Raw genomic sequence first — 24,255 nt, forward strand, 5'->3', positions numbered from 1 at the left:
GCGGCACTGCGTCGCGTCACGCAGTGCACGTCACAAATGTGCGTCGTGTATACATACATATGCATACGCAATCGCTTCTGACAAGATTTGAATCTCGCTTTCGAAGTCGCGTGCCGCGTTGCACCTCGTAAACGAAGCGTTGCGGCGTCGTGTTTTACGTTTCTTCGTGCAACGCGCGCGTTCCGGGAACATCACGTCGCCTGACATTGCATGTTTCAGTTCGACCTAGCAGCCGCTCGATCCTCAACTTGTGACTTATACCTAGGTGACTCCGTGCACCACGACTTTCTCCAACCTAATTTTAAAGGCGCACATCGTGTAATTGCCAGTCGAGAAAATCGCCGTGTTGTCGTCGACATCGTCTTTGGGACGAGAGGCCTTCACTGTCACAGGTAGAGCAGTCATGTTTGTTAGGTTAGCTCGCGGCACGACGCCGCGGCGTTTGATTGCGCTTAATCGGGTGGGGGCACTAATTAAAGAACGTGGATGGGGGAATCGCACACACGCATCGTTACCGTTAGCCAGCGAATTGTCCACGCGTGCTTTGTACTGGTTCCTGGGAAATTTCTCAGAATAAATTTATGCTTGTTTTCCAGCTGGACTATTATTTTGTAAAGAAGCTGCAGCTGTGTGCTCGTTTCATATATTACACTTTGTGTCAGCTGTTCAAATTTTTTTATGAGATAGAATTTGAAAAAAATTGCGAACATTGTTGCTTTATTGAATCAGGCAATACATATGTTTAGTCACTTGACATGTGTAATAGAATCAATGTAATGGAAATTAAAGAATACACTAAATTATGTCTGTTATTTTACAGTTAAATCCTTTGATACAAAATGGGTAGTAGCAGCCAGCTCTATAGTCTTTCTTGGGGAGAATTCAGTTCTTCTCTGGCCTCTGCAGTACAGTTGTTGAGAGGACATGGCGATTTGGTGGATGTTACTTTAGCCGCTGGTGGTCGTAGTTTTCATGCTCATAAAATTGTTCTTTGTGCAGCCAGTCCATTTCTATTGGATTTATTAAAGGTTTTATCATTGGTCTATTTAGTGAGAATGTATAATTCGAAATGCCATAATATCGGACTACAATAAAATATTTTGTCCACAGAGCACACCATGCCAGCATCCAGTTGTTATGTTGGCAGGAATTGGTGCAGATGATTTGGAGTCTCTCTTAGAATTTGTATACAGAGGAGAAGTAAGCGTTGAGCCATCGCAGTTGCCTTCATTGCTTCAGGCCGCACATTGTCTATGCATTCATGGATTAACGCCACCAACTATATTGACAGAAGTACATTTCTGATAGATTTGAGCTAGTTGTGTTAAAAAAATGGAATGTAATTAATTTATATTTATGTTTAGAGCGGAGAAGAAGTTCCTGCATCAGCGATCCCAACGGGATCAGCAACGCCAACGGGAAATGATGGGTTATCAAGGACAGCACTTAATTCTTACTATCCATTGAAACGGAGAAAAAGGAGGAGAAAGTCGTCCACTTCCTCTGGAAAATGGCCCAGTAACACTACTGACAGTGAAAGTAGACCTTTGGATGATAACAACAGAACAATATCTTATGAAAACAAGGATGACGATACCACAGATCAAGCTGATGATGCAGGTAAAGTGAACAGTTTGCAAATATTTTATTTCTTGATAAATTTATTTTGTATCTTAAATAGGAAACACGAAGTGCAAAATAAGTTATATAACTAAGTTTGTAAATTTTCCTGATTTTGGAATATTTTGTAATAAGATTACATGACGAAGTTATTTATTTTGTTTTTTAATTAACATATTATTTATCAAACGAGAATTTTTCACTTTATTTAAAAATTTATCAATTAATTTTATTAATTATAAGATTATCACTTAAAACAACAAAGACATTTCACTTGTGTTTTGTGTCCGGTGTATTATTATGTTTAGTAAACTCATAAAACCTCTCATAGAACCATGTCAAATATCATTTACAAGAGACTCTGTACCTCTACGTAAGCTCTTTTTCATTAAAACGGACACAAGCACAACCATCAATCGGGTTGAACTGCAATTCTGATTGGTCGTCCTCCGATTTGTACGACTGAAAGAGGGAAAGCGAGAGCGAGAGAAATAAATTCAAGATAAGGGAACCAAAACAACGTCAGTTCAGCCCTGTATGGTAACATTGTGTTTGTGTCTGTTAACAGCCGACAACTGCCTGGTTGGAAACTACGCGAATCATCAGGGCGGCGGTCACTCGCCGCGGTCTCAAGAATCGTCCCTCGTGGATAATCATCAGGCAGCACATCAGGATCACGTTTCGGACGGCGAGTCGCATTTACACACGTTGATGCCGATGCAACCGTTCTCGTCGTTACATATACCGCAGTTCTCCTCCTCCCTCAACATGGGCTATTCACCCGGTTTGGCGTTGTCTGGGTTGGCGGCCAATCAGACAGTGTCGACCGGGACGCTAGTCGGAAGTGCGAATCAATCGAAATCACGCGGCGCTTCCGATTGTCCAGGCGTCTGTCCGCTTTGCGGTGCGACGTTACGCCAGGCGCGGAATCTGCGTAGGCACCTGATATCGTCCTGCAAATACCGGTTCAGCAACAACACGACGCCAGCGACGACAACGACGCCGCCACCGCATAATTCCGACATGATAACGGAGATCAAACATGAGGTAGAGCTGCCTGGCTACAACGATCAGTCGGTGACTTATGGGACCGACAGTGGCAGTAACAGTTGCGAACAGATAGTTTGCAAACCCAGTCTACCCTCGCCAACGTTGCACGGGCCTGAGAGCGTGGTCTCGCCACCGAGCAGCATCCCATCGCCGACGATTGCTAGATAAATGTATCGGGATAAATGAATACGGGTGTTTGTATCGATCATTTGTTTCGTAGCTAATTTTCTCGCGAAATCCATTTAGTTATCGGTTACATCATAACCATACAATACTGGGGATCGTGAATTTGTTGTACGCAGTGGCACACTCAGAATAATTTTTTGGGGGGGGGGGGGGGTTTAAAATTCACACACAAAATGAAACAGTATGACCAAAAGTCAGGCTAATTTTATATTGCACACTAAAAAATATAAAAATGTTATACCGTTTACTAAAAAATATAATTTATTTTTATGGTAGCATAACTATAAATTGATATTGAGTTTTCTTGGTTTTTCTTAAATAATCAGATTAATTGGATTGTTTAAATAATCAAAAAATTTGTCTACATATATATATAGTTATATATATATGTTACATATGTTATATACGTTATATATATGTATATGGCTGCTAGATGTTTTTTAAGTTTCTTAAGTTTCTTAATTTATTTAAATCCTTTCACAATATGAATATCTTAAACTAGATTTTATATACGTTCGAACAGCAGTATAGCTGAAAAAGCTATCATAATTATTTGTGTGCAAGGATATTGGCGTGAATTTTGAATTATTAAAATTGAGACTATAGTTAATAACAGACAAAAAATACAAATGTTTGAACGCATTTTATTTAACTACAGATTTTTTACTTTTTGCTGTTAAGTTAATAAAAAAATAAGGTATATTAATTAAATTTCGGAGGGGGGTTTTAACTCCCCCCCCCCCCCCTTATGGGTATGCCACTGGTTGTACGATACAAGCATATGTAAGAATGGAGAAGATGATGAATATTACTTGTATAGCTCTATTATTCAATTATTTGAACGATTATTTGTAATTACTTGACTACGCGTTATTTAACTAAAATTCTGAGTATATTTGCACTATTAAGTTTATACACAAGAATCTTCCACATTAGTGTGTAAGGCAATACCGTAGGATTATACATGTAATTTTAAGTATAAAGGAGAAAGTCCTATTTGGGAGATGCGACATTCTCGTTATTCTTTTACCATCGACTTACGTGATAATTACGCGAGACTTGTACGTGCGCTCATACAATTCGACTTTATCTACTGCAATTTATTTTATTGTCCTTGTAATTTTTTTTGCTATAAAATGGTCTAATAACAGTACTAAGCAGTTTTTAAGTACATTGGCTATTGTTTACAAGTACTATTTTATGAAACTCAGAATCTTTCAATAGAGTCGTAAAGTGAAATAATCGGCGCACATTCCTATTTTGTACGACTGACTTTGTTGTATACGTGGACTGTTAACAGTACAATCGAACCTCCTAATCTTAACTCATTTGAAAGATTTAAAAAATTTTGTATTTGTCTTTATTTGTTTCATTTTATTCTTGTGTTTAATTTGTCTTTTTTTATCTTTTAGTTGCTTTTTCACGTTAACGTACTCTAACGTGGAAAAAACAAGAGAAGAAATTAAGATTACAGGGTACCAGCCGATTAAGAATAAAAAGCAGTTGAGAATAGAAAATGTTAAGAATAGAAGGATTCGGTTGTAGTGTATATACAAAACATTTTCATCGAAGAGAAAATAAGATAACATTATAATGTGTAATATCGAGTTTTTTTTTCTTTTGCAAATAAAGTATGTGATATATTACGTTGCGTTATTCTCCAAAAACAGCGATCATCTTACTAATCGTCTCAATTGTTATCCCATCTACATTTACCGTATTTGTCAGAACGAAATGGGAAGGCACAATGTCTGAGGCACGGCGATATATTCAGGGTCGCGGAACGTTTTAAATTTGTCTAGTCTTGATGGAATTCGTTCCAGGGGACGCATTGTCGAAGGCACGCAGTCTGTCCGATCAGCCGGCGTCTTGTCCATTGTGCGGTGCGATTCTGCGCCAGTCGAGAAATCTCAGAAGACACTTGGAGCTTTTGCACTTCGGTTTGGGCAACGGTAGCAAGTCGGGCATACACGCGAGACATCGACGAGCGGCGACGGACAGGGTCAATGATTTCGGCCTGTCGTCGTTGGCGTGCGTTCGTCCCACTGCTAGGATAGACTCGCACCTCGCCGCGAGGTCCACCGAGGCCTCAGACTTTCCCATGATGACGCCCTTGTCGATCACCTCGTCCGTCAGTTCCGCGTCGAGCGTCAGTCTTCCAGGTGAATCAAGAGCGAGTTACTCGAGTAAAATGTCATTACTCGACATTTAAAAAAAAAAATCTTATCTTGTCGCTTAAGTGTTACATGCAACTAGTTTTACCTCAAATTGCAAAACCAAATGCGTTTAAAGCTTATTCTATATAAAAAAAATTTTTACATATAAAAAAAAAGCACATAAAAGTATAGTGTTCAAAATTAATATCGATCTGCGTCTATAAAAGTTTTATTTACTTTCTGTATAGAGATCTTTCTCATTATGTATGATGTGTTTAATAATTACTGCTAATAGACTCGTCATAAATCGTTGGTTCGATAGAGAAATGTCACACAATCGCATTAATATTTTAATATTATCCTTTATTACGATGTACGCGATATTGTCAAGGGATTAACGGATACGTTATCGCTTTAAAGCGATTACATCGCGAACATATTGGCGTGAATTGTAAGTCTCGCCTGTACGTGGATGTAAATTTTGTATCGTGTGACTATAAGCATTGATAATTATTAGTATTTTGCGAGAGTACGATTGCAATATATTTATTGCAATATATATTCGCTTGAAGCTTCATCATATATTGTGCTATCGCGGATTAATTCGTACGATATCAAATTTCATGTTTGTCTAAAAACAAACTCTAAAAATACGTTAAAAATAATTTTGTTTAAAAATACTTTTATTTCTATAAAAAATATTTTATAAAAAATACTTTTATTTTTATAAAACAGTACCATCACAAATTTATGGTATGTAATATTATTGGTTTTAATCTCAATATGCTGATTAATAATATATTTAATTATTAACTTTATAATTATGCTTATACAATTTTTTTATAGTTTATAAAAAATATAGTCTATTTTTTAATCAACATTAAAGTAACAATGTATAAGCATTTTAATATAACAATATTTCTAAGATATTATTTTTCGTCATTATAAAGATTTCATTAATTTTAGAATTAGCTTCTAATTCTAATTTTAAAATTCGATCTCACACATATGCTCATTATAATAAGAATGTAAATATACAAAGGTGCCAAGAAAGAGATCTTGTTCTCTTGTAACATCAGCAAATTTAGATCTCTTCAATGTCCATAGGAAACTTGATGGCTCCGAGCTCGAGCCTGTTGGGTTCTGGCGATCAGAATGGGCATTCCTTGCCAGGATCCACCTCGAGTACATGCAGTGCGTCTATAGTACCTCCGGCCAATGGAATTTACTCTTCGGACAGCGGTGCCAGTATGCTGAGCTGCTTACTGCCATCATTGCCCACCTTGCCATCCTTCTCCGCGTCCCACGATGTGTTTCGACACGGCGAGATGTTTCGTGCGGGAATCGCGTACCATGATTCCTCTCGACAACACGCTAGACACATGCAGCGCACGGACATCACTTAACTTTGCGGCATGCAAAACGCTTCCTAAATGGTCCGCGATTTCATGCAAAAAGTGTGAACATGTCAGCTTGCATTGTAAACAAATTCGAAAATGACAGTATTAACAGAGCACTGAGTAGACTTTACAAAAAATGGAATATTTGCGTTTTTTAAGTTATTTTATAGAGAGATGAATATTTAATGCTATGTGGCGATCACGGATGTGAAAATTAAACCGACGAAGTAGCGATAAAAAATAGTGCAACGAATGCATAACAGAGCAATGTAGCAACGATGTGTAGTATTAGGAATTTTTTACTTGGTGCTATGTGTACATGAACTCAAATATATATGAAATATAAAATAATAAATTGTTTAGTAATAAAATGTTTGTTTCTTGCTTTTCCATAATGTAAATGCGAGAATTTTGCTTAAAAGGAGAGAAAGAAAGAAACTTTAACAAGAGTTTTATTTTTTATTTTATAATAAAATTATACTTACTTTTAGAGTATATCAATATACAATGTTTATTGAATATTATAATATATTAATATACAAAATCTATGGTTTTATTGAGAAAGAAGGCGAAAATTAAATATCATAAAGTCTCATAATTTTGTCAAGGAATGATATCGTTTTACTTGCTCGAGTGACAATTCGACTTTTTGTGCTATAATTACGGTTAATTACAGATTGTTTTTACAAATTGTCAAATATTATGTTAATTATTTTGAATCATTAGATGGCAATGCCATTGATAAGATTATCGAGTCGAAGAAAGGTACTTTTCCTTTTATGAACCTTGAATTCAGGAAGATCGGAGAAAAGGAGCTATAATACTCCTATCACTTACATCTTCTTCCCTAAAAAGTTCTTTTATCTTGTGTATCGACCATTCGCAACAATGCTTGAGATCATAATCACAGTCTTTGAAAGGTACAGTGATTTTTGAGATCATAATCAGATGATTAGATTCTTTTCTTCATAGGGTTCGCTATGTCCTAAAACAAATGGCCATTTTTTCTTGGATATCCAGTAGAGTTTCCCTTTTAAGAGCTTCAGAAGGTCATCAAAATATCGCAAATTGCGAACGTCTTGTAACAGTTTCGTTGTCTTATTTGACAAATCAATCGTTTTCTTTTCGTCGTCCTGTTAAATCCAGAATAAATGTATATATAAAATTATGTAATATTTGTTAGACCAAATTGATTTAATCAAATAATTTAACCAATTAATTTAATAGACCTTGCATTTTAGAATTCATATTTTACTGCATTGAAATCTTATATCTTAAAGAAATGATCAAGAAATCTAAAATATAAGATTTTAATGCATCTCGGTAAAGTTTTAGATCTACCAAATAATATGATATAAGATTCTAAAGCACAAAAATGAATAAAATGCACATTTTCATGTACATTCTGGATCATTTCTTTGTTTAAAATATAAAACTTTAATGCTAAGCAATAAAACTACTATCGAGATATTGATAACACGTATTTCTTAAGAGAGGATAAAAAAGAAAAAAAGACGAGAATGATGAAATATTTACCTGAAAGTTTGTACGTAAATCGCATATATCTCGATGGATTTCTTTATTGCCGAGACGCAACCGTTTTATTTTCTCACGAAGATGGTGCATCGCATTATTCGGATCTTTGGGAACCGCCGATGATACCTCTTCGTCCGTCTCTATAGCCAGAGCCAGTCTTGTTAAATTATCGTGATGGGACGTGCAATCGTCGAATCGATCATCTTCCTTTAAGAGGATTGTTGCCTTTTCAGGATGACTCTGAAGGCTTTCAAGGATAGACATCACTTCGTTAATAGCAGTACTTCGGTCCTGCAAATACGATTAATTTATACTGTTTTAGTCTTAACGGAAATTTGGGCAAATCGGCTTGTAAAGTCCCTTTTCGAACAAACTCTAAACTCTCGAAGAAAGTGCAATATATGTGCTACTTCTACTATAATCCGATTTAAAGTTAAATCAAAGTTTTACTTGATGTATTTGCTCGTACATGTTGCATATAATTATGAAATATTGTTGCAAAAATAAGAAAAGTAATATTCTTAAGCTTGTATCCATTTAAACACTATAATATACATGCAATAAATTAATATTAATATAATTCAATATTTTTGTCCAATTATAATTTCTTTAAAAAAATCTATATGTAATATTGATGTAATTATATACAATAATATTTAACAAAAAAGTGAAAAAATTGCATCCTTGCAAATTTTTGCATTCTTCTAATAATTTATTCTTTATCAATTATTTTCTTCGAATTTTTTGTTTAATAAAAAGTCAATGATTGATTTGATACAGGACTTTGTATAAAACAAGAAAACGTACGGTTGCAAAACTGCTGGTGTGACTTCTCGATGCGATCGCCAACTCGTCGCAAAGACTCATTGGTGTGTATTGCATGTCGCTCTGCGTCTCCAAACTCCAATCGTTACTTTGTATACCAGAAGTATCGTCCAGGGAGGATAAACAGTTGGTCAGGTTCTTGTAATTGTCTAAGGTGGAATTCAACCTGTCGTAGCTCGATCTGTTGCTGCTAAACGTCTCCGTATTTTGTATATTTTTTGATTTCATTGGTGTATTAAAATCATTGACGATGCATTGTTCGTTTCCGGAAATGAGTGAAGAAAATGCGCACGTCCTTACATCCGTGGGCGATATGTTCAGAAGTGTCCTTAACTGCGTTGCACCTGCATTCGTAATTTATGTATTTTACATATATATTTTTGTGATTGCATTTATTAAGTTTTGATAAAAAGCATTAAAAAATACAAAGATATCAAGAATTTGAGCTAAATAAAATATTTATCTTTATTAATTTAAAAGTATAATTAGAAGACTATAGAAGAGTTTGTATTAGCAGCAGTTAATTATAATCAACATTTTTCTCTTATATTTCTAATTTTTATTATTATCAAGAATATCTCCTTTGTTTTATTTTGACAAATCGACATTTACTGATATTTTATTACATTAGTCCTAATATAAACTTTTAAGTATTGAACAAATTAACAGCAAATTATTAAATAATTATTTTATTGATTACGTAGCATGATAAAATTTCTATCAATTCTGTATAATCTTGCGATGACATTAGTAAAATTCAAGTCATCGCTCTCGGAGCTGCTTCCATTAGCTTTTCTTCAGCTTCCATGGCAAACCCAATCGAGCTTCACCTCGGATCGAAGCTCTCTCAGGCCGTTAGCGCACCGGCAACAATGCTTGTGGCAGTTTTGCAATCTCACGCTACTCGGCATCTTTCGCAGGCGTACAAAGCTTACCGGGGATGAGGAAACGAAGTAAATCTGATACGTCAAGCAACTCGTTTCCGCGCATTGGTAAACCGCGAAACTTTATTAGGTCAGGTGCCATCGAGGTGGAGGAGGAGTTCTACAAAGTGGCTTTAACTGAGGGACAGTTCAAGGGACAAGCGCAACGGACTATTGATGCTTCCTGCGAACAATGAAAAAGAGCAGAAAAGAGAAATTTGTATCACCGTACCGATTTGCGTGGAATCCAACAGACCATTCAATCGTTTTCGACAACGCTGGTACTTTCGTTTATCATTCCCTTCCTCCGACATTAACTTCGCTTTTGAGAAAACAAAGTAAGGAGGAGACGGTGTGAGAATCCGGTACTTTTGCGATTTGATCAGCCTCTCCGGAGTATAAGCTCTGGGTTTGAATTCTTCTTTGACTTCGCATTCGTTGTTGTTTACGGTTGTGGGCGGATAGTTCTGCACGTTAATGATATTATTTATTAATTCTGCGTTTGTTCGGATCTCGATAAACCCTCGTGTATTACTGATGCTTTTTATAGTGTCGTATTAAAAATTTTATAATATTAACAATTGTAAGTAATATATAATTTAAAAAATGTTTAAATTGAAAATTATAAAAAATTGATATATTTTTATATAAATATTTTTATATAAATAATTTACGGTAAAACAATTCTACGGTTAAACGATAAGCGCTATATGTTATTACGGGCAAGCCGATATTGATCAGTCTTTGCATTTATTTATCTAATTAACTGATCTTGTAGTCTCATAGTCCGATAATGGGATTGGATATAATTCGCATAATACAAAACATGTACAAAAACGTGCAAAAGAACATAAAAATCCATGTTTTGTTAAGTAGAAGAAGTTCTAGAAATGCATATTGCACGTGAAATGCAACCACGTGCATACGAAGATGATGCGTAATTAGAATAAACTAACTCTCTATAGATAGAAAATACTGACAAGAAACTAGACTCGAGTGCAAAATTAAAGCACATTAATATTTATTAATTTAATAACATAATTTGATAATTCAATTGTAAGTACGAAAATAATAGCAATCACTTTCTTGCGTGTGCATAATGTATGTAATGTAACATTTCAAAATTAGAAATAAATTGATCCTTTTTTTATGTATTGCTTTATTGTTATTAAATTATTTGCATTATATTATTAAATTATTTTGCGTAATTTTTCAGAGAATAGAAAATTTATTCTCACATAAAAGTTTAATAAAATTAAAAAGTTTTAAAGTTGAAATATCTAATATAAATATTAATAAGTTGCACACTATATTTTTTCTATGATTTTTGCTTGTGGTTTTTATAAGTTATTTTTGAATTGCATTTGAAATTCATGCATGATATGTATGCTAAAATTTTATATTTTTTTCAAACAAGACAAAAAAATTGATTTAAAATTTATTATAAAATTTGGTATAAAACTTAAGCTTTAATGTTTTGAAGTATTTTATACACTAAACACTGATAAATAAGACTGCGCTCACCGTTTCATTGATAACATCTCTCTCGATCAGATCGATGTCCAAATCGTCCTGAAAAGAATTCAACTCCATTTTCATGTAAATTCCACTCTCCTGTTTCGACGCATCCTGTGAGAAACTGCAACTGTCCGAATCGTCGGACTTGATGCGAGATATTGATGCGGACAACTCGAATGTTCGATGATCCTTGTCGCGGTGTGATCCAGATGATAGCGCAATTTCCCGATCGTCGCCAAAATTCTCTTCCTCGTTCGGTGTAGACGAGTTGTATCTCGCGGCGGCTGCGGCGCCTTTTTTGTCCAAATAAAACATCGTCTGGCGATCCTTGACGCTTTCCAATCGACGTGGAGCACGTGTAGATTTTACCACGTTGAAAATTCCGCCTGCAAGAACGATAGATTGACGTGTGGAAGAAATCGAGTTTTGGAGTAATTCCCGCAAACAGGACGCACCTGAACGCGGTCGTATTTCGATTTGTGTATGATGAATTCACATGCCGATTTCTCGATAATAAATTCCATACATCTTGATTTGTCAATGACAAAGTTTGTGCTTCTTTCGTTTCTTTGACGATAAATCCGCGTTTCATGACCAACTTTTAGAAATTGAATATAACACAAAAGTACTTTATATATGCCGCACAATGTAATAGATAAGTAAGCATATGATAAGCCAGGAATGGCGAACCTTTTATGCTTATGTGCCAAAAAATAAAAAACATATATATAACAATGGATGACGGGTGTCAAAGAGTATTATTAAAAAAAATTAAAACAAAATTTTTATAAATTAAGAATAACATTCATTTTAACAATATTATAGCAATGCATACGTAATTTCAATATTTATTCAAATTTTAAAACTATTGTATTCAAATATTATTTTTAATTAGATAATTGAAAAAAATTAAAATAAAATTGATTTCACACAATAACTCTTTTGCGTATGAATAAAATTTTTTCGCCATAGGTTCGCCATACCTGTAATAAGCATTGTATCTAAATTTACATTAATTAAAAAAATTATTTAAAAATTAATATTACGAAGCAAGCAATTTTACAAAGCAATATTACGTTATTTCAGGAATATTCGCAATGCGGAATGTACATACATACGTGGATAAATTTACATAGTTCCGTTCTTATTATTAATTTTATGCGGTTAGAAGTATACACGAAACCTTGATTTGTTTGCTTAATCATTTTGATTAAGCTGCATTTACAAATTCAGCTAATCAAAATGCAAAATTATGAATGCATGGTATTTAATGAGCCCATAAAGTCTACGAAATATTAATGCGGCAAACATTAAATCTTTTTGAATCGCGGAAACTAGCAAATATACGTCTTTATAATTGAATATTCGCATAGTGTTTAAACACCTCCTTTACCCTTTAACATCACTATGTTAAGCATGTGATTAAAGTTGAATATGTATGCTGAGCAAACATGAAATTTTCATTCAAAATCTCACGTGCAACGTTCACAAATCTCCAAACTTCAATAACCGCACAATTTTTTAAATAATAGCATTATTATAAATTTTATCTTTACGAGAACTCAATTAATATAGCTAAATTAAGTAGAATATTTTATGGAATTTTAAGTAGTTCAATTTTTTCCGAGAAATTTGTCTATTAATTTAATCATTAATTAGACATACATCAATAATTTTATTATATGCAAAATTCCGAACTATTATTAAAAAATTGTACACTTTCACTAATTATAAACTCTTTCTTTTGCCTACATTTATTGCACATTCTTTTTCTTTTTCTGTCTCGTAAAGAGTGCACGTATAAATTCTTATTTTATAAGAAAACTCTTTATTTTAAAATTATATTAAAAAGTGAGTAATCATTACTCGTTATAAGAGGGATGTTCAGCAATATCACATTTTTTACTAGCTCCATCCGCGATTGTTACTCACAAGATTAATATCTAACGATTATAACATCCGGCATTTTCACAATTGATATTTGCCGACAAGTCACTAGCACCAATAGTCGCGACTGACTGCCGATCGACAAATCGAGCCGATTTCTACATCGGTCGTGTCTCGTGCGAGCGTGCCGACGATTTTTCTCCATTAGATCACACGCGTGGTTGTCGCGGCTACGCGGTGAATATATGCGCGATCCGATCGACGCACTTGATTACATCGTCCGGGATAAGATTGTGTTTTCCGAACCGCACTCGAAGATCATCGCGTGTCATATTTTGCCTCAGTCGTCGCGAAACCGGAACCGGCGATTGACCGCTTAATGCATCGTCAGCAAGTCAGGCTTCGACTGTCCGCAGTCACCTATTTCCTTGACCGCCGGTCGTCATGGTGACTCTAATTTAATAATCCATCATTTCCCGCTTCGTGTCGCACCTTCACCGGCTCGTCGGCTGCATCGATGAGTTTCGCTGCGGTTTCTGCGGTTTTTCTTTTTCTTTTCGTGTTTTAGAGATCAATCGCGTAATTGTTCATGAAATTCCTTTAACTTTTTGTTTGGAACGCACAACGAATCTCACATGAATTGCATTTACTTGTAAAAAAAACACACAATCACAATTTAATAAACTCAAATGCGGAAATGTTTATCTTTTGCCTGTGAAATAACATTACGCACGCATTTTGAAGAAAAAACACGACAGAAAGAAAGAGATATTTTTAACAAATTACGCGTAAAATGTAATAACATGTAATAAAACTTTGTCGAATAACTAGTCTAGATTGAATAAGCTCAGCTTAGCGATTTATTATCCTTTGCGGATTATAATTATCCCATACAATATAAAAAATTTGCAGGAATATTATAGAAATGTTTCATTGCAAGATTGCAACATTGTAAATATACTTTACAGTGTTATTGCAGAAAACTTGATGCTACTTACGTGTTCAGTTGATTAATACATTCAAACTTTTTCTTCCCTGAACTTGAATTTCTATTCTGAATTGGGACACGATTTACGGTTATTCATATTTCAAAGAGTCACCCAGCGCTCTTTATAAATAAACGTTATTTATTTTTATTAACGTCATTAGACGCGAGTACACAATAAACGTGAATTTTAAATGTGTGCGAGCACGATGATTCCCGTAGACTGTCACGAAATGACGTGTCGCGAGCTCACATTGATGATAACTCGCTGACCCGTGTATACCGTGATAATTTCATCCGCGTCAAGGATCGACTATTCGACATAAATCGCGCATCGTCACAATGTTGTCAAACAAACATAAGCAAAAGCTTGTAAGCGCGTATATATAAGTCGTGTAATTTCAATATGCGGTGGAATAATTCGTATCAATATTCTATACAGGGAAGTTTTAGAGATTTCCATAAAATTAAGAGAAAAGTTTAAAAAAAAAAAAATTGAATTGTTGTAAAAATGTTTTTAAGAAAGTTTTTTTATGTTTCTCTCCATGTTCGAGAACTATTTTTAATTGAAAAGCTTTTAATAATGTAAGAATGTGTTCTTTTATAATCAGTATGTTTTTAGAATATAATAATTACTTCCTGCTAAAGCATTCTTATTAAGTCGGAAATTATTTCTGGCCGATGCCGAGTGTGAATGTAAGAGATAAGATATTTCATGCAATTTGTTACTCAAAATTTGATATGAATATCATCATGAGTTATTACAATTATTATTATAATGTAAAAGTGTAATAATTAGTCAGGGTCACTTCGCTATCTTCCTTAAATTAATTAAAACACAAAGAAATACAGCATTTTCATACAGCAGTATTCTAAGTATAAAGCTTTTTACAGATTTTTAGTATTTATTCAAATAACACCGGTGTAAAAATTCCAATAATGGTATGTACATATGCTTGTTTACTCTCTAAATTTCTTGGAGTGAAAACGCACTCGAAAAATTGAGTGACTGGTCGTGTTCCTCGAGTTAGAGTGACTTTTCATTCATACGGAGTTAATTCTCTCTCTTTTTGTTGTACAGTGAATTTTTTACTCTGCAAAATAGAGTGATTATGTGTACTTTATTTTGTACAGTGAATATTTTCACTCTATGCAGTGTGGAGTGAATATTTTATTCACATGAAGAGTGAATGAAATGCGCGTAATTTTAAAACAAACGCTTTGCCGATGCCTTCATCCTATTCAACAGATCCGTCTCTGCTTTTTTTTATATTGATTTAATAATTTATGATAACTGTTGTCAAGGAAGGCGTCTTTTGTAATCGTCTCATTATCTCTTGTTCTCGTTTCATTGTTACACGTATTTGCAAAACATCGTGGATATAAATAAGAATATCTATAAAGAATACACGTAGATAGACGTATAAAAATGTCAATGTTTCTTCCAGAGGGAAATACTTATAAGAATTTATGTGTAGTTTATTTACTGATTTAATATATTATGTAAAGAATGGTGTTTAGGTTAAATTGTTTTTCTAGATTAGGTTACAGAAAGAGTAAATCGAGATCTTACAGCATGTGGTTCGCCGTGCTACGTAGCTTCGTCATAAATTCGATTTGCATATCGAGTCGGTTTGCATAAACAAGTAGTACAATGAGAAGTAACTTATATAATGATTTGTAGTTTATTAAATCGGCAAGTGCGTACCATGTGCTGCAAAATCTCGGTTATAGTTAAGTCTGTTGAAATAATATTAAATTTTTTTTTTTTGTTAGAAGACGTTAAACAGTACTGAAAATACTTAAATAAATTTTTATTAAGCAGTGGAATTTCGGAAGACGCCGTCAATATTTTGAAAGATAAGATTTGCAAGCTTCTAGATGAGGGAGATATTTTATTTGAGAAATAATAAATTAATTATTTTTACAGATTATCTGATGATGATGAAGAAATAATAAATAACATAAAAATAACGTCTTAATAATGTGTTTATAATATATATTACTTTGTCAATTATAGTTAATAAATATTATTTTGTCTATTTCTTATTTATACATTATTTACTTTAAAAAAAAATATATTATTTTAGTTTCAGGTTCTGATTTCTCATCGCAGTCATCTTAATTGATTGACAACGTTAAAAGCGAGAAAATACATATTGAAAATTACAAAATACATTGAAACATAATGTCCATAAAATGATACTTGTGATTAGTTAAGAGATTGGTAAAGTGTATATTTTGAAAATTTTACTTTTGCTTTAATAATTAATAAATAGCCGTAAAATTAGCCTATTTTTTAAATGTCATTTCGTCATGTTAATTTTACAACTATTTATTTCTTATTATAGCAAAACGAAAATTTTTATAATAATACTTTATTAATCGGGTCACCATACAATCAAGTGCAAGTGACTTTTTAGGGATATATCTTTTTATTTTGTGAGGTATTTCGTAAAATTGTAAAATTTGTAAGCATATGTTTTTTCTTAATTTTAATGTTATATGTATCTATATATGGCCGCGACAAGAAAAAAGGAGACTTAATCAGCTTTTACACTAAGGTAACATGCTATATGTGCAACTTCGATTAGTTGAAATGAGAAGCAGTGTCATGAGAAGCAATGACACTGCTTCTCATTTCAACTAATCAAAGCTTTACGTCGTATGTAGCATGCTATCTCACTGTCAGTGTGAAAATCGGCTTAGAATTAAGACTTATTAAGAGTGAATCTGTTTACTCGTAACAATTGAGTGAAAAATTCGCTTGACGAAAGAATGAAGATTTCACTCTTTGATCGAGTGAATTAATCACGCCGGAACGAGTAATACATTACTCTAACATAGAGTAAAGTATTAAAAGTGATTGTTTAATTCTAACGTACAGTAATAGGGGAAGGTGGGGTAAGACGGACCGCGGGGTAAAATGGTCCATTTGCTAGATCTTATTAGTAAGTACCTCTATCTGCTGGATAAACATAAAATTAATTTCCTTTTTAATGCTTTTTAACTGTTTAAAAATTACCATTATATCATAAGACTATCGTAAGTTATTTATAAAGAAACGTCAAATTCTTGCAAATAGATCTCGTGATCTAATTTCTTAGTATTACATTTTAAGTGACTAAGATTGCAAAACTTAATATTTTTAAATTTTTCTACAAGTTCCATATTTCTGGTTATTGAGAAGTAATATTTCATCAGTTACATTTAAAAAATAATTTTGATACAGGTAAATAAAAATAAGATAATATTAATGTTGTCATGTAGGGTAAAATGGACCAATTTAAATGGGGTAAAACGGACCAATTTATATATTTGTTCTACTTATATTTTCTACTTATACTTTCTACTTATAGTTTTCTGCTTATATATTTGCTCTGATTTGAGAAATATTTTACATCTCATTTTTTTTTACTGAAAAAAGCTATAAAAAATAAAAAACGCACTGTTAAAAGTAGAAGAAACTTGAAATTTATTGAAAATAATGTCTCCAAATAAAAACAGATTTTATAATAATTATTTATTTTATTTACATGCTTTATTTTAAAATGTTATATTTAATGTTATATTTAATATAAACGTTAAAAATTATAAAGATTATAATTATTTTAAAGATTTGTGTGTATAATAAAATAATTAATGTTAAATTAATTTCTATTCTTATTCAAAAATATTTAATAAATACTATATAGTTTTGATTTTGAGTTGATCAGTTAAATTATTTCTTGATCCATATTATCTCGGCTTGGTCCATTTTACCCCATGGGATGGTCCATTTTACCCCATCTATGGGATAAAACGGACCAAAATTAAGTTTTTAAAAATCTTAATAATAATTCAAACTTTTGCAAATTTTGAAAATTTAACATTATAATCTTATAATAAACATTCTACAGTTTCTTCATGCTAAATTTCAGTTATTTTTTGTCATTAATATAAAAAATATAGCCATTTTTGCTTAGGGGGTCCGTCTTACCCCACCTTCCCCTACTTTACTCTACATTAGAGTTAAACAATCACTTTTCTGAAAAGTAAATTTTTACTCTTTACGAGTGGCAGTATTTTCACTATCGCTTGGAGTGAATATCCACCCGTTTGGAGTTAGATTTTACTCTAAAAAATTTGGAGAGTATATATATATATATATATAAATGTAATAATTTATGCTTATCCAGTTTATGCGTGGGGTGAATAATGCTATCCCCACAGTGCTACAAAAATTAGCCCTTACCAACGAGGAGCGAAAAACTACATATGAAAACTACATATAAAGCGCTTACATATTATAACAAATTGATCGTATTTTTGCATACGAGATAATCATCATGTCAAACTCCATCTAGTATATAAAAGTTGAAATACACAAGCGTCGAATGTCACAATACACACTGCCGAATATATGTAGAAGCTGCTTGATCGCGCGACACAGTTTTGGCAATATATATATATATATATATATCTTGGATTATATGTCAACTTTCACACACTAGATGGAGTTAGACATATACAATTTCTCCGTATTTAAAAATTCCTATCAACTGATTATAATACACGAAATATCATCACGAAGAAAAAAAGTAGTTACAACACTGAATTTTTGGAGTGAGGACTTGTAAACAAGCCTCACGCATAAACTGGAACAAACATAACTTGCACTTAAGCTGTCGAATATATTATATATACTATTATGTATACTGTAATGTAAATCCTTTCTTTTAAATATTTGCACTTATCGCTACTTCAACTGCAATAATTTTTATCATAAGACAAATATATATTTGGTAGAAAAAGGAGAATTACTTAGATTTAAAACATTTTAATAAATATAAATCTAAATTGTAATAGTAATAATGTAATGATAATATAATTCAAAATAAAATTAAAATAATAATTTAAAAGTAATAAAAAAATGCAATGTGATATTCTTAATTTGAGAGTGCTTGAAATATTACATCGCAAAGAAATTATAACTTGATCTACTTCGTTCAGTGACATCGATCGAATTAGATAGGATGGTTATAACAAAAAAAAATGCTTCGTATATTCAATTTTTTTAACGTCAATTTGATATACATTTCTTATGTGTTCATTCTTTCGACTGCAAGGTGAATTGCCGTTCTTGTGATCTCTAGTTCCTTTTTTGAAGTAATTTAATAACTTCTGGAACAGAATGTTATTGATTTGTATAAAAGTAAGCTGATATTTTATTTATTGACAGCTTTTTCAGATATATTGATTGGCTATCAAAAAAATTGTTTTTCGAATTACAGAAATTCTATTTAACATTTAACTAGCACATCCGGCAAGCTTGTACAACAAATAAAAGGCTCTTTAAGGACGAAAATTCTTGCTTAAATTTTCTTTTCTTTTAAATCTTTTATTATTTTATTAATAATTAAAGCTAGATTTATTTTATTATCAATTATGTATAATAATTTCAAAATTTTTTATTTATTTGTCAATACTCCAAGAGATACAAACGCATCATATTTGGACTATGAGTATTTCTGAAGTAAAGTGACCATTGCAAGTATTGGGCGATTTGTTACTAAAACATCAGCAGCAAGAAGAAAGCAGCATCTATAAAATTATTTAAATTTTAACTTTATGTCTTATAGAAAAAAGATGTCAAAATCGTGTTATCTAAGATATTTTGTGTTTTATTGATGACTTGATACCTGTCTGTAATTCTACAATAGGTATAATTTACAAGTTTAGTTGACTAGTACGCATCAAGTAACGTTCTCTTAACAAATTAAGTATGAATCAAGCAAATTACATGCAAATACAAATTTGTATAAACTGATTTGCCACATATTAAACAGAATACTCATTATATCGAAGAAAATGTGCAATGTACGTCTCCTTGAAAGAGTAGCCACTGATATCGATAGTGCACCGCTACAATGCGCTATCGCCGCGGCACGTCGAAGTACGTCGCGAAGCAGATTGTCTCGTAAAATAATCTGTTTTCTGAACAGTCAGCATGTGGTCTAGGGGTACGATTAAAGGGGTACTAATCTATAGACATGTGCGCCTCGGTATTCGAGACTCCATGCTGATTTTCGTTTTTTCCAGAGGATTTTTACGGTCAAAGTTCAGCCGGCGCGAGAGCGAGTGACCGGCAAAAGGGATGGATTTTCGAGCGCATTTCAGGACGAATATTCATCAGAATGACGTCGACAGGCCTTGATCGAGGGAGAAAAATGATCATGCATCAGCGATAACGTTATCGACACGGTCGTACACTGCGCTGCATTCGCTATCAGGTGTAACGGATGCGCGTGCATGCCTCCGCGGTTGAGATCAAACATGATTATCAAGTCTATGTTTTGAATTGACTGACTTTAACTTGAATTATCAAGATATGTGTTGTAAAATAATGTATTGAAAACTTTTAGAACAATGGCTTTAAATTATAAAAAAATTCACATGTTTAAACAAAGATGCCTGTTTATACATACATTACAAAAAGTGAAACGTTACATAAAAACGTACGCAATTTTGCTTTATATTAGTTTCTGAAATTTTCTTAAATAATTTAAAACAAGATTAGAAGAATATTAAAAATTTATTTACAATTTATACTTATGGAGCGTTAATGAAATAAAATTGACATGAATATCTAGATCCGTGGTTATTTCTGAACGTCGAATTAATATTTATATTTTATATTTCTCGATACATGAGACAGGACGACGGACACAATAAATATAGTCCATTATTTATTAAATATTAACTGGAAATTCATAATAGCGGTTGTCAAATTAATTTTACAATATTTGTGTAAATTGATATTAATATCCAAAAATTGATGAATTATTTCATCACCCGTTATACAGCTTACCTTGTAATCTCAATTGACCTTGCTTTATCAAATAGGAAGATTGATTATTTCTACAAAGATAAAGCGAATTAGATCAGTTATGATTCACACATCATCATACGAGAAACTGCAGGTGCGCATTTTGCAGTTAAGACAGAAAACAAGAAAGAGCAAATAATTGAATTACACGAAGAATTGAAATTACATCAATGTTGTTAGATAATAACATCAACCACTGTTTGATAATCTCTAAGATTACTCTTGTCAATTATTCTTCTTGATAATTTTGTTGATAGCCTCCCTGGTAGAAACTGCCAGTTTAACGTCAAGACAGAAGTGTGGTAAACACCTGTGTAGTAAATACCTCACTTGTTAGCCAAGAAATAGTCTAACTAAGAAAGTTTAGAAGGGCTATGGTATGGCTCAGAATTTGGTCTGACGCTATGTTTAATTTGTAGCGTTCGCCAATCTTTGCTGCTAGGAAAAAAAGTGTGGGCCTTACTTGTTTATCAAGGCATAGCCTATCTAAGAAAATTAGAGGGACTTTAGATATGGCCCAGAGTGGTGTTTTATCTGGCGCTATGTTTTATATGTACATAGTGTCGGCCAGTCTTTGCTCCCAAATTTATCAAAGTTTCCTCTATGTTACCCACATTGATTGCAAATTAATTAAATTAAATTAAATTAAAATTAAAATTTATTTACTTTCGTGTGTGGCCCCGACTAATTAGCCAATATCACGCCCGAGTTGGCGACATGGCGGGTTAATCGGGCCCAGGGTGAATTTCTACCAGGGCTATTGTATATAATACATAGTTACTTGCAATGCAACGTTATATAAATGTATGTAGTTTCAATAGCCAGTATGTTATAATAAAAATCAATTTTTATAACATAATCGTGTAAAATATATATATAAAAAAAATAAAAATTATAACAAACTAAAAATTTCTGGCGATTTTTCAATTTTTAGATGAATTTTTTCCAAGTTTCCATAACACGTACAATTTTTTTTCAAAAATTTAGCATTTTCTGATTTCAGAATTTTAATTAACTTAATTTTAAAATATTTTTAAAAAATTATGATTGAATTATGATTCTCATTAAAATAAAAAGGATGTTCATTAGCAATTTTTACATGAACTACAATATAAATATAATATAATTACTTTTATTTCTTCAGAATCCCATTTTTAACATGTAATTGTCAGAATTATTTTGAAACGTATCAAATAAAATTTTAAAACTTTTCTGAGAACAGCGAGAGAGATGTATGTATCAACTACATCAAAATTCTAAAAATGATATTTTAATTTTGCAACGATTTAAAATCACACTGCACAAAATTACGTTAAAATGCAGGTTATTGAAAGAATAGATTGGCGCTTGTTGTTTAATTATCGCGCGACATCTGCATAGCATGTGAACTATCCGTTTCTCTGAGTGGTTTATGTTATTTGTCACACTTATGCAAAACCTCTCAATTCCAATAGCAATTGGAACGCCGGGAACGAGAAATTCCTCGTACATTCTACTTGATGATCGATGGCTCTACATTTTTCCGTTGTGCCAACATTGCAGCGCTGCATATTTTACGTTCTTCTCTCTCTCATAACATTTCAACCAACGATATACATATATAAATAGATCAACATTTCCACCAACAATTAAAAAAGAAAAAATATATAGTAATACAAAATTTAAACATCTCTTTGCTGCATGCAAAGAGATTAGGAAACATTCAGAATTCAAGCGTATGTTAGTTTTGAGTAAATTATTTGCATGGAAGTCACGTTCTTGTCGAGCGAAGAGGAAAGCGAGGACATGTCACACCCCGCGAAATAGAGGGACCTAAGAGTTCATTAATCTCGCTACATATATATGTATCAGTTTCTATCTTTTCTTTTATACAAGCATTCGGAGACGAAACATTCCGATCGAACAACTTCTGCATTTTCGTTTACTTACTTGAAAAATTCGTATTCCAGTACCGAAATTCGAACAAAAACAGCGCATGCGCGGCAAGATGGCGGTACGCCGATGGGAGTAGTTGTTCGGTGTCGGCACGGGTGGTGGTGCGTATTTGTTCGTTTGGTGGTGGCGGCGGATCGATAGCGGCGCGACGATAGTGCGCGAATATCGTGAACGACGGTCGGCGGTCGTCGCCGTCGTCGTCGTCGTCGTCGCTGTCATCGTCCTCTCGTCATTATCTTTGTAATCGAAGTGCTGGGTCGTGCGTGGTCGAGTGTTATTAAGGCGCATCGAGCATCGGGCGAATGCCAATTGCGTACGTGCATCCGCGGGAAAAGTATTATTCGCAGCTAGTTCTCCATTGTCCACGACCTGTCGTCGCGATCGGTGTGTCCAATCGGTTTCCCGGGCTCGAAAGTAATATAGCAACAATATTGCATTTTAACCGCTAGCAGTGCTGTTTCGGCGACGTGCGGGAGTGCGGGCGAGTGGATCGAACGCGCGCGAGTCTCCGTCGCGCTGCGTCGCGTCAACGGTTCACGGAGAGATTATGTATCACGGCGGCGCGGGTGCGGCGGTGAGTACGCGAAGGAAGCCGGTAGCCGCGAGTGGTGAGATGCGCTGAGACGCGCGCGGCTGGACATGTCGGCGATGTCCTGGGGCACGGTCGCCGCGGTCATCGGACCGCCGCGGCGGAGGAAGACACGCGTCCTTCTGCTGATCGTCGCCGCCCTCGGACTATTTTCGAGCACCGCCGTCGGCGAGAAGAGCAAGAAATGTAAGTAACGTTAAAGATATTTGTTCAATAAGGGGAATGTTTGCGGAATGTTCCGCGTGCTCGGCGCGACGAATCGCGCGATTCGATAGTTTCGTACGGTTGTCACGTGGTAGACCGGCGCTTTAAACGTGATGCGAATCGGTTCGCATTAATTTGCGGTTTGTAGAAGATTTATCGCACAAGGTTAAGCTGAATACTGATTAAATGTCTTATAAATGTCTGTGTCTATGTCTGTCTTATAAATTTCAAATATATAAGTGATATATATATCGAAATAAATTCACTCCATTTATATCGTATGTTTTAAAATATTCTATTTTTGAAGAACATACGCGTATTACTTTTGCAGCGAAAAATTTATTGAATATATTTTATTTACTTTCGATATGTAGCTAACACAATCAAAGTGTAATAATTCATATTTTAGAGAATTACGTGTGTGTTAATGGAAATAACAGATCATCTTTTGCGTCGAAACCATTCGGAATGCTTACAAATAAAATTTTCGCGCGCGATATTTTCTATTTATTTTATGTATTAACTTATTTACTTAGATATAATGAAATATTTTTCTATCTAAGTGTATTAAGT

General features: G+C 33.6%; 3 protein-coding genes across 10 annotated transcripts in view; 2 read left to right on the plus strand and 1 right to left on the minus strand.

Annotated features, from left to right (window-relative positions):
- Positions 1 to 6,783, plus strand: Trl (Trithorax-like). 2 transcript variants are annotated; one of them, XM_067347353.1, is made up of 6 exons: positions 1 to 392; positions 821 to 1,028; positions 1,111 to 1,293; positions 1,365 to 1,620; positions 4,680 to 5,018; positions 6,120 to 6,783. In XM_067347353.1, exons 2-6 carry the CDS (start codon positions 840 to 842, stop codon positions 6,416 to 6,418), a joined length of 1,266 nt encoding a protein of 421 aa, XP_067203454.1. In that variant the 5' UTR covers positions 1 to 392; positions 821 to 839; the 3' UTR covers positions 6,419 to 6,783. The 2 variants fall into 2 exon arrangements, with proteins under 2 accessions (XP_067203454.1, XP_067203453.1); XM_067347352.1 differs by lacking the exons at positions 4,680 to 5,018; positions 6,120 to 6,783 and adding an exon at positions 2,189 to 4,502 and having other exon boundaries at positions 3 to 392.
- LOC105680066 (putative leucine-rich repeat-containing protein DDB_G0290503) overlaps positions 6,356 to 24,255 on the minus strand; it is a 22,535-nt gene continuing 4,635 nt past the window's right edge. Inside the window, exons 1-7 of one of the 7 annotated variants that reach the window (XM_012380498.2) lie at positions 14,100 to 14,432; positions 11,670 to 11,812; positions 11,221 to 11,600; positions 9,929 to 10,163; positions 8,756 to 9,117; positions 7,949 to 8,239; positions 6,356 to 7,545 (exon numbers count right to left, since the gene is read on the minus strand). In XM_012380498.2, coding sequence (XP_012235921.1) covers positions 7,357 to 7,545; positions 7,949 to 8,239; positions 8,756 to 9,117; positions 9,929 to 10,163; positions 11,221 to 11,529 — 1,386 coding nt within the window. In that variant the 5' untranslated portion in view covers positions 11,530 to 11,600; positions 11,670 to 11,812; positions 14,100 to 14,432 and the 3' untranslated portion in view covers positions 6,356 to 7,356. Of the gene's footprint in view, positions 7,546 to 7,948; positions 8,240 to 8,755; positions 9,118 to 9,928; positions 10,164 to 11,220; positions 11,601 to 11,669; positions 11,813 to 13,080; positions 14,031 to 14,099; positions 14,433 to 24,255 lie in introns of those variants that run through there. The other 6 variants (XM_067347351.1, XM_067347350.1, XM_012380497.2 and 3 more) reach the window with 6 other exon arrangements.
- LOC105678722 (uncharacterized) overlaps positions 23,009 to 24,255 on the plus strand; it is a 187,340-nt gene continuing 186,093 nt past the window's right edge. Inside the window, exon 1 of the mRNA XM_067347347.1 lies at positions 23,009 to 23,664. Coding sequence (XP_067203448.1) covers positions 23,529 to 23,664 — 136 coding nt within the window. The 5' untranslated portion in view covers positions 23,009 to 23,528. The remainder of the gene's footprint in view (positions 23,665 to 24,255) is intronic.

The sequence above is a fragment of the Linepithema humile genome, chromosome 1, assembly GCF_040581485.1.
Source record: "Linepithema humile isolate Giens D197 chromosome 1, Lhum_UNIL_v1.0, whole genome shotgun sequence".
Lineage (NCBI taxonomy): Eukaryota > Metazoa > Arthropoda > Insecta > Hymenoptera > Formicidae > Linepithema > Linepithema humile.

Bases quoted from the DNA above. Each gene is read 5' to 3' on its own strand.
- Trl (XM_067347352.1), top strand. From the start codon at position 840: ATGGGTAGTAGCAGCCAGCTCTATAGTCTTTCTTGGGGAGAATTCAGT. The intron at 1,029-1,110 runs GTTTTATCATTG...TTTTGTCCACAG, and splicing joins TTCTATTGGATTTATTAAAG to AGCACACCATGCCAGCATCC. The intron at 1,621-2,188 runs GTAAAGTGAACA...GTCTGTTAACAG, and splicing joins AGATCAAGCTGATGATGCAG to CCGACAACTGCCTGGTTGGA.